Below are 12,898 nucleotides of genomic sequence, written 5' to 3' on the forward strand. Positions count from 1 at the left end.
GTTGCTCCAGAGCGTTCCTTTACACCACCACCACCGCCAAGCACCCTACAGCTTCATGGTCAGAAGAATACAGAGGCTCAGAAAAAAAGTCTGACGCTGCTTGGCCTGCACAACCACCCACACACTCCTCTACCGAGCGACAGAATCGACTACCGCCAAGCTCTACTTCGACAACATATAATCAAACTGCGCAAGCCATTGAGGCTGTTTCTATGCTAAAGTCGCTGGTGAGTGTTATCCGAGCACTCCTCAATAATATGGAAAAGTCATCCGATAAATGCGCACTGCAAGTCCTGTATTCCCTTAAACCAGTGCTTGCCAGTCTACAGTAACAAGATGGCTTGCCATTCACAACCACTGCGTCCATTCCAGGAACAAGTCAAGTGTGCTTCAGTACTTCAACGGACTGCCAGAGGTTTGCAATCACGGATGTCGGAATTTCGGCACATTGTTTTTGTGAACAATTTCCCATTCTCATAATTTGTGAACCTCGTTTTTCAGACAATTCGACTATCGGGCAACGAATCATTTATTTCTTTATCATGGATTGAACATAGTCAAGTTGTTCTGTATATCTGCGAGGACTCACGTATGTTCACTAAATAGTGCAGCCTCATAACGATAATCAACACGTGCGTCTCCGTGTTAAAAATAAGAAAGTTTATTCACACCGATAGGCGCCTACATATCCCCACCACGTCGACTTGATCGACAGAGACTAAAAGACGTACTCCCAAAAACTCCAGGCCCTTGGATAATGATTGGTGACTTTAACCCACATCATACATTCTCGGCAAGCATCAGGACAAATCAACGAGACATGAGTCTTGTTGATCTCGCTGCCGAGCATGGACTAAGAGTTAAACGATGGCAGCCCGACTTACCTCCGAGGAGTGGCTTACAGCAGTTGCTTGGACTTGACATTAGTGTCGCATAGCTTAAGTTCCAAAGTTCAATGGTTCACAAAGAGACTCATGCCAAAGACGTACATGATGACTATCAGATGACTTGAAAGTTCTCTTTATCCTGTGCTCTCAAGACAGATATACTGGTATGCGTGCCGAATTTCCATCGAGGAAAAGTGCAGACATGGCCTTCCCGAGACCCTCGAAGACGTGATCATACAAGCTCTGCAGGCTTCTACGCGGACGTTTACAGCATCCTCAAGGCGCACAGATTTTGACCAAGAATTCGAGAGGCTTCAGGTGATCCGCCAGTGGGCCGAAATAAAATATAGGCGTACTAAGTCAATTAGGGAAGCCCGACGCCCTGAGGGAAGCCCGACGCGTTCAGAAGAAAGTTCAACATCAGATGAACAAACTTCAGGACCAACGATGGAAGAGCTTCTGCGAATCACTAGACCCTCGCAAGCCGTTATCACCCGGGTGGAGAACTCTTCAAGGTCTTCGCTCACCTCCACAACAACGTCGTCCTTTCACAGCGATGGCGCTACGTCAAAGTCGTGCAGAGCTTAAGGTGGCGGGATAATTTTGCGTGAAAATAACCAGGTATTTCATTCTGCTGGCTGACTTATTACTGCATGAGGTTCTTATCGCGAGAAATCAAAGCATGGAAGTGCCTTTCTCTGTGGAAGAACTGCAAGCGGCCTTGGCAGCGTACAGGCGGTCGTCATCACCCGATCCCGATGGGGTAACCTACGCTGCCTTAAGTCACCTAGGTTGAAGAGTACAATGTTCCCTTCTGGATAGATTCAACCAATCTTGACGTGACGGCATATTCCTCGACGGTTGGAAGTGTAGCCGACTGGTGCCTCTACTGAAGCCTTAGAAGTCTCCGCTGGACCTTACATCGCACTAGCCGATGGAAGTTGCGAGTTGCATCGGGAAGGTCATAAAGAGGATGTTGCGAACACGTGTGGAATGGTACCTTGAATACTATAACATTTACCATGAGGCCATGGCTGGTTTTTGACGTGCACGGTCTTCAATAGACAGTGTTTTTGATACCGTGACTTTCGTGCAGTAACAAGCACCTGAAGCACCTCTCTGTGGCAATATTCTTAGATGTAAATGGTGCCTACGACAACGTGATCCATGAAGCCATTCTCCAAGCTCTTGAGGCTGCAAAACTTGGAGGCCACGTCTTTAGGTGGATTGGGAGCCATATCTCACGGAGATCTGTGTTTGTGCTTACAGAGGATGGCCCGACAAGCAGATTTACCTCCAATTGTGGTGTCCTACGAGGTGGAGTGTTGAGCTCCACTCTTTTCAATCTCGTTGCAGTGGGGCTTGCCAAAACGCTACTACAGACTGCTAATGTCTTGCTCTACGCTGACGATATTAGCATCAGGGCGACCGACGGGAGAAGGCCACAAGTGCATGCCAGAATACAGAAAGCGGCAACACTGACAGCGACGTACCTTCGCCGACAAGGTCTGACAATTTCTACAGAAAATGTGCAGTAGTGGCACTTACACGAAAAGCAATGTGTTTTCATCCGGCATCTATCGAAGGCAAGTCCGTCGCGTACAAGAAAGCTCATAGATTCTTAGGCGTTACTGTGGATCGTGGCCTCACCTGGAGTTCACATATCTCATACATGAAGAAAAAGGTTACTTTTATTATGAATCTGTTCAAATTCGTAGCTGGAAAATCATGAGGATCGTCTGTGCGCTCCATTTTGCAGTTACACAGGGCACCTTTTCTCGGATTTTCGGGATACAGTCTTCTTGTTTTGTCCGACACATACAAGGCTAATCTTGCACTACAGAGCGTTGAAGCCCAAGCACTTCAGACATGTTTTGGCCTCTCGAGGTGTTCATCGACAGCTGCAACGATTGTCATTGCACAGGAGCACCCGATCAACACTCACATCTTCGTGTGAAACGTTAAGAGTGCACATTCGACACTTTTCTCAGCTACAGTCCCACCATTTAGTCGATGTGCCAGTGCGAAGACCAAAGGCTATATTCTGTGGTATTGTGACGAGATGCTATGACTCCATATCATCTGGCTACAAGCCAGAGAAAAGCCCAACATCAGCATTGTCGTGTCTCCGGCAAATTCAGGGGCACCGCTCAATTCCTGGGACAGCTAAGAAGGCAGATAACTCACTGCTAGCCTTGAAGCAGTTGTCTTTGTTTCTCCTCAACGGGTCTTATTTTGTCTGCATACGCATTTACAGGGATGGTTTCAGCAATTAAAACATCTCTACCGGAGCAATAGTTGTTCCACCAGACGCCATCTCCTTGCAGTATACATATTAGCACAATACAACGGCGACAGCAGCAGAACTTGCAGCTCTTCGAGGTGCACTCAAGTGCACCTCACTGCACTCAAGGATTTGGCGCCTTCAGGAGCCACCAAATCGTTCGGCCATTTTCTGCAATTCCAAAGCAGCCTAACTCTACAGTTTGCCCTACGTCATGGCTTACACAAACAGCTAGTGTACTATTTAAGGCACGCTCATAAACTCGCGCTAGAGAAAGGCCACAATATTGTATTTCAATGATTGCCAAGCCATTGTTGAATCGTCGGCAACGACAACGCAGATGAAGCTGCGCGTTCGGCTCACCAAAAATATGAGCGGGTTCATATACGACCTTCAGGAACTGATGCTATGCGACAACTTCAGTAACTTGCTCGCTACATCATACGTCTACGATGGAATTCAGCGGGTTTCATCAACTCACGCTTTCTCAATCACTCACTCTCTCGATCCTAACTTGCGACTTCGCCCACCACCTGAATTCTCCCATCGCGAAGCAACTTATTGTGTCGTATGTGGTCGGGCGCCGCATTTACAATTCCTATTCTTTCCTGATAGGAATGGCCAATAGTGCGGCGTGTAGTTTGTGCAGGTGCGATGAGACTCCTGAGCACCTTCTGTGTCACTGCTCATGCTTTGACACTCAACGACGTACTTTTCAAGCGAAACTCAACCTGCTAGACAATCGAGTGCTCTCAGAAGAAAAAATCCTTGGACCATGGCCTATGCGTTATTGCATGCAAAAGGCCACTTCAGCACTTCTGCACTTCTTGAAGGACACTGGACTGTATGAATGTTTGCGACAGTGGACATTCCACTGCGACTGACTGAATGATTATTATTTTTCTTTTCTCTCCTTATCTGTTCTTCCATTTTCCCCTTCCCACGTGTAGGGTAGCCAACCGGCCAGGTCCTTGGTTAAACCCCTGCTTCCCCTCTTTGTTTCTCTCTCTCTCTATGTAAAGAAAAAGTTTTGTGAAGCAGCAAATAACTGCCATAAAAAGAAATACAATGTATATTGCGGTCTGTTTTGTCATTCTATGCAACATGCCACGTCATACAACATTTATGTTTATGCCCTGGATTGTTAACAAGTTACGCCGAAATGCAAACATCAGTTCATGCGGGCACAGAGCGTGAGACGTCGACGCAGTGGCGTCATGAGGATGAAGGCAATGTTTGATGTTTCGTGAATGTAGATGTGTACAGAGACTGCTGCTGACGCTTTTACGATATACACTGCCGTGGAATGGGTTTCTTACACACAAATCATGTAATATAGGCATCGATGATACTTCGCGGGGCATTGCGGATGCAGGCTCATTTGGTCGCAGGAAGAAAATACGTTTTGATTCGGAGACAGCTGCAGTCTAAAACTGCGACAAGACAGCGTCGTGTCAATGATTGTATCATGCGTGCAAATTGTGGGACGTGTCCTTTACGTGTCGGGGCACTCGTATATATTATTTTATAAGGATTAACCGTCCGTTACGCAATTACACCCCTCATAAAGAGCGATCTTTACGTATCATTTATCAAAGAGGCCAAGCTTGACTGTTTTAACACCCGTGTTTCTTTCCTTTTTTCTGTATAAAGAGTGTGCGTAAGAAAAAAGTAAAGAACATATACTTGCCTGCGCAGACTCCGCTGTTTTCTTTCCAAGCGTGGTTACCGTACACCACACAACTTATCACTAGATGTTCTTAATTTTTTCTTTCTTTTTTCTATCCATCCGTTCTTTCGGTCACTGTGCTATTATTATATTCCACGTTGCGGTTGAAGCCGAGTAATATGGCGGCTCAGCGCCGTATCTCTTCCAGCATTTTGTTTTTACTTTCATTTCCCGAGTCGTGCTGCTTTCTTAACGTTCTGCCAAGGTCATATCGCACAACAACCTTCCCGGCGCTATGCGGAGAGGAAGAGAGAGAGAGAGAAGATCAAGGTCACACAGCTTCCCTCCGCGACAAAGCTGCCACCCTCTCTCGTTTCCTCCGCATGTTGCCAACAACGCTCCGACGTTCACATCTGAAGCGGTTAGATTTAACACAGCTCTTGTAAGCAACCAGAGACTGACGCTTAAGAGAAGCCCGATGTATTCGGGGTCTACGCTGTAGTTAGAATACTGCGAGAAAATGCGTCCTATTGAAGCTTACAGGTAACTTCAGTGTTGCACCTACAAACGAGAACTTGTGTGCTCAGAGTTCTTCGGAGACATAACCATGCTGACCACGTTCGTCGCGCTCTTCGCGCTCACGGCGACGCTTCTGTTTTGGTACGTACAATTTCATTGTGCTCTTCATTCTTAAAATCCCTGATCCGCAGCCGCAGTGCTCAGGGACCCATTTCAGCTTTTGTGTGTGTTCTTTTGTATCTTCTGGCACGAAGAGTTGTGGATGTCCGTGGCAATTGCAGCGCGATGGCTTCTGAGCCGATAACGCAGGGTGGAAGAACTAAAAATTAAATGGGTTCTTAGAATTTATGAGCCGCTTGTCACTCAACAAACGCGTTCCTCTAGCTCAAATTTTTGGGAATTAAGTAATCCAATTCGAATACTTGTGTCGCACGGTCCAAATAACTATTAGCAGCATGTCTTGCGTTATCAACGGTATTAGACTTAGAGGGGTATCATTGCGCACGCGCATGTGTCCGAGGGAACGTGCATCTCTTTTGCGTGAGATAGTCACTTATGCTCCGCCGTCGCAAAGACGGCTATTCTCGGAGCTAGACGGTATCTGTTTCCCGCGCTCTTGACGTTCTCGTCTGCAACCGCTCGCACAAAGATAAGAACCCTCTAAGCTGATTAGGCTTGAAAGTTTGCGGCAGGCTCTCACGTTTTTAGGAGAGGATACTGATTTCTCAGAACGGCATTCAAGGCCCTTTCTAACCAAGACAACTCATCCAAATATTATCGATTGTACGGGCGCAGTTGCTACACCCATGTTGAATACATTGTCGCTACGAACACGATTATTTGAAACGTCGGGCAGTCCTTCTTCATTCGCTGAATGCTGCGTATAACAACGTTGCGCGGTTGCACGTTGGCATACTTAATAATAATGATATTTGGGGTTTTACGTGCCAAAACCACTTTCTGATTATGAGGCACGCCGCAGTGGAGGACTCCGGAAATTTTGACCACCTGGGGTTCTTTAACGTGCACCTAAATCTAAGCACACGGGTGTTTTCGCATTTCGCCCCCATCGAAAGGCGGCCGCCGTGGCCGGGATTCGATCCCGCGACCTCGTGCTCAGCAGCCCAACACCATAGACACTGAACAACCACGGCGGGTGTCGGCATACTTGGTTCTAGTTTCTTCGTCTTAGTGGTGTCACGCATACTCCTGATCAGAAAGATCTGGACGCGAGATGTTTGATTGTTCTCTGGTATCCTACCGTGTATGCTGCCAGAGCAATTCAGTGTCCAGATTTATCGATGATGAAGACACAAGTGAAATAGAGATATTAAAACGCAGAACATAGCATATTGCATATGGGTGCTATTGAGAAGCGTTTTGCGGTTATAGAGGTCTTCCATTGGCGTGATAAACAAATGCCACATTAATTTCACCGCAAGAAGTGTAAAAAGCACGGCCTTCGCTGTTGAAAAATGTTGTTTACGTCGCAAATTGTGCACCTTCACAGATTTTTCCTCTTTCTTCAAAAGTACAGCACATGTTGAGCAGGGTCAAGCATCAATTTTGCACAAGGTCTCCGGTTGCAAATAGAAACGTATAACTGAAGCACTGACGCCGTCACTGGCCCAGCAGATGCCAATAGAGGGAATAATTTTCTTGAATTTGTCGGTGAAAAATTCGTCCCACTCTCAAAGGTGCCCCTAAACCTAATACAATTGAATGTACCTTGCGCACGTTAAAGAACATTTTGTTTTATTTCCAAGGTACATATTAAGTGGAATCGTCACCCACATATGTGTTAGTAGCACGACATTTCTGTTACTTTCTTCATTACGGAGCTCGTCTCATCCCTTTGCCGACCAAAAATTAACGCCACGCTATAAAATTAAACACAAGATCTGTCGTTCAAACACGACTGTTCTCGAGGTGCAGTGCAAAACGCGGAACCGTCAACGGTAACCTCAAGAGGAGTTATGATGGAGGCGTACACCTTGTAAAGGCAGTCTGGCCTTGACAAGGTCTACATGAGTACGGCCCAGGAAAAGTGCGGGAGACTTGCACAGCAGGTGCCGCCGGTTTCTGAAGGCGGGGCAACAACAACGTCTGCGAGAGTGCAGCTCAAGGCCGGACTGCATGGATGCTACAGCCACCTCCGTATGTGAGAAGGACGATGCGAAAAATTACTCTGTCAACTCTCCGTGGCACTGCCAGCCTGCCGCGGCGTCAAAATAAGCGGCGCCGTCTTGGTTGCGTCGCGTCGCCAAACATTTGTTGCGCCACATTCGGGCGCGACGTTTCGTTCATGATTCAGGCGCCGTGGAGGCAGTGAGGTAGATTCGGGTCATCGCAAACTTAAACGGTTCGGCAGAAGACAATGACATGAGGCAGGGATGAAGTGACTTTTTTTTCTTTTATTACTGGTGAGATTGTGTTCTATTGCTGCAGTGTTTGTTACCTCCTGTAGGTGGCGTTTAATCAACTTTTCCTGCACCAATCTTCTCATAGAGGGTACGTTCCATACGTGGAGGCCAGAACAAGGTATACAGATTTAACACAGAAATGAGGTGGAGAATTTGGAAGCATGTGCTTACTGCTGCTTCATTTCCCCTCTATATGACCGAACGCGATATGAATGATGAAAATTACTCAAAGAAAATACTGACCCATATGAGAAATGAATAGTACATGAGGTAACATTATATAGTCAAGCGCCAGGTTGAAAAACAAAAGAAAATGAAGTTCATACATGCGCACACTTCTTTCGCACAGCTCATAAAGCACAGTATATATGATGCCCTCCTATAGTAACAAAGGGACAAGGCCCTGTTCCGAAAAAATAGTCCCTAAGAAGTCTATAATTCCCGTTGCTCTAAACTTGGCGCAAAGTTATCGTCTCTGCTGCACATAAAGTAGGCGAGCTCATGTTAGATATCCTGATGTGGTCAACCACAATATTTCAGCACAATACTTAGAAATACACAATACACAATTGCTTTCTACACAATACTTAGTGTAGAAAGCGGTTGGTGAAGGCGATTCCTATCCTAAGCTCACAAAGCAATGTTTGCACGCCTCTCTATTAGTTAACGGAAATTCAGTATGTTAGTTCAGCGTCTGCTGTATACAGACTAAATCTTTTTGACAGCCACAGCAAAAACGAGAACAATCAGGTGTGAAATGCCACAGGAACATTTGTGGTATTTTGCGGACTCCCTAGTGAAGTATTTTCCCGTTGGCAGGTGACGTAACAAGTACCCGCAGGATGAACAACTTACCAAAATGTATTACGTGCGAGGCGAGTGAAACATGTAAAAAAAAATTTTGTTACTGCGCAAAGCAGTGATATAACTTATATGGTTTGAATTTCCGTAATTGTGCGCTGAGTGAATAATTTAAATCGCTTTATTAAGTTTCCCAAGTACGGGGATAACGTTATTACATTGTAGGGACAGTTAAAAACCAGAAACACTGCCAAAAGTGCGAGTTCGAATCGAAGTCCTTATTGGGAGAACTATGCTTGAAAGGAAAGCAACGCGCAAATCTTGTTCACAGCGGTAATTCGATGACAGACAGTCACACGAAAAAGTATTGGGCCTCATCATTGAAAGTAACGGCTACAATGAGGAGACCATTGGCAAATTAGACAATATAACATCTCAAATCATGCGGCTACTTAAACGAATAGCTAACAAACATAGTGGAATGAAAGAAGGCAATTTGCTTCAATTAGTCCAAACGTTCGCAACAAGCAGAATAGTATACGTGGCACCGTACCTACGATGCTACTAGTCAGGAAAATACAAATTAGACTGCTTAATCACAAAAATCTACAAGCAAGCAATCAGACTCTCCATCACCGCCAGCAACGATAGACTACTCCAGCTAGGTCTCCACAATACACTGGATGAGCTAATCGAGGCACAACGAATAGCACCCCCTAATACGAACGTCTGTCCAAAACCAAAACATGTAGGCAAATATTGGATCGCCTAGGTATAAGGTATCATAGCCAACATGGCGTTCAAGTAGATATGCCCAGACACATCAGAGACATGATAACCATCCTTCCAATACCCATGAATATGCATCCTGCCCACCATCAGGGTAGATTGGAAAGCTGAGCACGCAATATACAGAAGAAATTCGGTAACAGCAAGGACACCACATTTCTAGACGCCGCTATAGATACAGCACAAGGGCGCCTACACAGCAGTGGTGATAAATTACGAGGGAAAATGCACGACGAGCGCTACAGTCAACACGCTACACGCAGAAACCGCAGAGGAAATAGCTATTGCGTTAGCCATACCACAAACACCAGCGGGCATAATCATCAGTGATTCCTAGACGGCCATACGAAACTTCTCCAACGGTCGAATCTCCCCAGAGGAACTACGACTCCTAAAGTTAGCTAATAACCGTGGCAGAATTGTCGATCTCATCTGGACACCCGCTCACACACTACCAGACGGTAGCAATAAAGTGGCGCACCGCATGGCTCGAGAACTTGCGGAGCGAGCCTGGGTTAGCCCCGCCCCACCGACTACAGATGAGTGGAACTGAGAAGATTGAATGACCAGATTTCACGAAATTACACAACACCATATATTGCAGAGGCGTACATTCCTGCCGCCGCACCCAAAATTAAGGAAACACCAGTCTTAGAATGGCGGCAGTTACAGACCAGATCCTATCCGAGTCCAGCTATTATGCACCTAATACACCCAGATTTATACACGACCGACAAGTGTAGACAATTCGACTCTATTGCCACCCTGGAGCATGTCTTATGGGAATGTACGGCTGTAATACAGTATAACGGTGATGCAGCCTCAAGCAGCGACAGCCTCGGCGTGCGCTGGGAGTCTGCGTTGCTCAGCTCTGACCTACAGCACCAACTCTGGGCCGTCCAGCGAGCCGAGGAAGCCGCCAAGGACCAACAACCCTTCGCCGAAACCAAGGCGGGGTCCAGGCCCACCCCACCAAATCGCAGGGCACTGAATAAAGTTATTTGAATAAATGAATGAATGAATAGAGGGTAGAGTTAACAAAGTTCGAGATGAAAGACAGACAGAGTAAGGGGGAAGGGCAGGGCCACCAGAACGGGAAACTTGGTGTGCTACCCTACACAGGAAAACAGGGGTTCAGAAAGTAAAAAGGATAAAAATGTATAGACACAGAGAGACAGGGAGCAAAGACGCACGATAACCGCTGGTTATTAGCTATCACCGAAGGCTATCACAGCACTTTATCACTTGTAGCACAACGAACGCCAATTCAGGCTACACACAGCCACTGAAATGGAAATAGGTTTACCGAATTTTGAAGATCATGCGATAGTGGGATTCGTAACGCCATGCTTAAGTGTAGTGCTGGAAGTACTCGAGCATAGGGTGTTATAAATATAGAAATTGACACAAAGGGCTTAAATAAATAAACTGGAGTCTACAGAAACGCTAAATATCGAAATTATGGAAAAATTAACCTAATCATAGAACTTTAATTTACAGTCGTTTACTGCGCTGCTTTCAGCACAGTGGTAATTCTTAGAATTTATAATAATAATAATAATATATGGGGTTTTACGTGCCAAAACCACTTTCTGATTATGAGGCACGCAGTAGTGGGGGACACCGGAAATTTTCACCACCTGGGGTTCCTTAACGTGCACCTAAATCAAGTACACGGGTGTTTTCGCATTTCGCCCCCGTCGAAATGCGGCCGCCCTGGCCGGGATTCGATCCCACGACCTCGTGTTCAGCAGCCTAACACCATAGCCAAATTTATAATTCTAGAATTTATCTTAGGAATCCTTCACATGTGAGTCCACAGCTGTCCTAAAGCTGCTCTCATGTTGTCATGCCACTGTAACCATGGCGCCACCCTGATGACAGCCGAGAAGCCGTCATCATGCTAACGCTGCCATCGACCTCATCGGGGTCGCCTCGTTGTTGTCGCGTTGCAATTACATTGAAATGCTAAGGCCGCTAAATTATTTACTCATAAAGGTGTGTGTATGCATGCGGAGATGGGGTGGGGGTGTGTGGATGTGTCATGTCTAGAAAAAAATGACATTTTTTTACTTCTTTAATTTGCCAGCTCTGTAGAGCTTCATAATCTTGATATGTCTGCTGTTCTATGTTGGCTGTCATCGCCGTCATAATTATCATATTGGTATTATCAGCCTAACGTACGCACAATGCGGGACGAAAGCTCCGTCCAGCGATCTCCAATTAGCTCTGTCTCGGGCAGCTGACCCCCATCCTATGGAATAATGGAAAAACTTTATTGGGGCCCATTGAAACCAGGGGCGTAGCCTGGGGGGGGGGGTGCTTATGGCGCTTCAGCCGCCCCCCCACCACCTCCCGAAATTTTTCGTGCTGTCCATGCGCCGCCGGCCAACACAACCCCGGGCGCCGGAAATCATGCTCGATTTGGTCTAGAATGTCCTTTTCACGCTCGAAAAAGCACTTTAGCGCAAATATTGCGAAATCGGGCTGGATTTCGTGGCAAGCCTATGCACCGGGAGTCACATATCGTAACGCAAGGAGCTCCATCCGAGCACAAAGTTCCAATGGGTGAGCCGACGATGGTGGCTCAGTTTTGCGTGCGCAAAGGAGAAAAGCGGGGAGCAAGCGCGCCGCCTTCCGTCACACGCGATACATCCTATGGAGTGGATGGAATGGGGACGGGATCTAGGATTCTGTGAATCTGTGATTGCGCTACATGTTCATTTGCCTTGTTCGACGCATTATATACAGTGACTTTTTCTTGGATACGTAGATTTATTGGAGACTTATACGTGTATTTAAATATCCTGTTGCGAGGTTTCGTGTAAACGCGCAGTGAACTTTCTTTCCAGTGATACTTTTTTGCCCTTTATCAAGAATTTGTATATTCCATTGTGTCTTCGCATTTCTAATGAACGAGGGCGAGTTAAATGAAAGTGAGCCTACCCACCCCGCGCAATAACAGTTCGGTTCATTATCTGCGAGGCATGCGCGTAGCACACAGGCATCTTTCATTTACAAAAGTGACACGCAGGTGCAAGGGTAAATGTTCTTTACTGCTCTCATACACTGGATTGAACATGGTTGGGTGACGTAATGGACACTTCAGAAGTTGAGCAGCGGAGTGCCGTGAATGTTTTGACAGCTGAAGGTGTTTCCCAAAAGGAAATTATTCGCCGTACGGCTGCTGTGTACGTTGAACATTGCATTTCATTGGTCACTGTGAAGCATTGTAGGAAACAGTTGAAAAAGAACGTGAAAGTTGCAAAGACGATCCAAGACCGGGCCAAAGCCATCGTGCAATCACCGCCAACACAAGTGCAAAAGTTGATGAGCTGATGAGACAAGAACGGAGGATAAACATCGATGAACTGGCAGAGCGTGTGAACATCAGTCACGATTCGGTTCACACCATAATTCATGAACGTCTCTGTCATCGGCTTTTGTGCGCGCAATGGATGCCCAAGATTTGGAAACATCGCCAGAAGAAGGTTCTGCGCTGGCTTATTGACTCATCTGATCATGT

General features: G+C 46.3%; 1 protein-coding gene across 5 annotated transcripts in view; it reads left to right on the forward strand.

Moving 5' to 3' along the window:
• The first annotated feature begins 5,219 nt into the window (after nucleotides 1-5,219).
• The window catches only part of LOC142575913 (cytochrome P450 3A41-like), an 84,208-nt gene continuing 76,529 nt past the window's right edge, over nucleotides 5,220-12,898 (forward strand). For 2 of the 5 annotated variants that reach the window (XR_012826733.1, XM_075685707.1), the window contains exon 1: nucleotides 5,247-5,500. Coding sequence is in view for 4 of the 5 variants with exons in the window: in XM_075685707.1 (XP_075541822.1) it covers nucleotides 5,448-5,500 (53 nt within the window). In the remaining variant the exon portion in view is untranslated. Of the gene's footprint in view, nucleotides 5,501-12,898 lie in introns of all 5 variants that reach the window. The other 3 variants (XM_075685712.1, XM_075685710.1, XM_075685708.1) reach the window with 3 other exon arrangements.

The sequence above is a fragment of the Dermacentor variabilis genome, chromosome 3, assembly GCF_050947875.1.
Source record: "Dermacentor variabilis isolate Ectoservices chromosome 3, ASM5094787v1, whole genome shotgun sequence".
Taxonomy (NCBI): Eukaryota; Metazoa; Arthropoda; class Arachnida; order Ixodida; family Ixodidae; genus Dermacentor; species Dermacentor variabilis.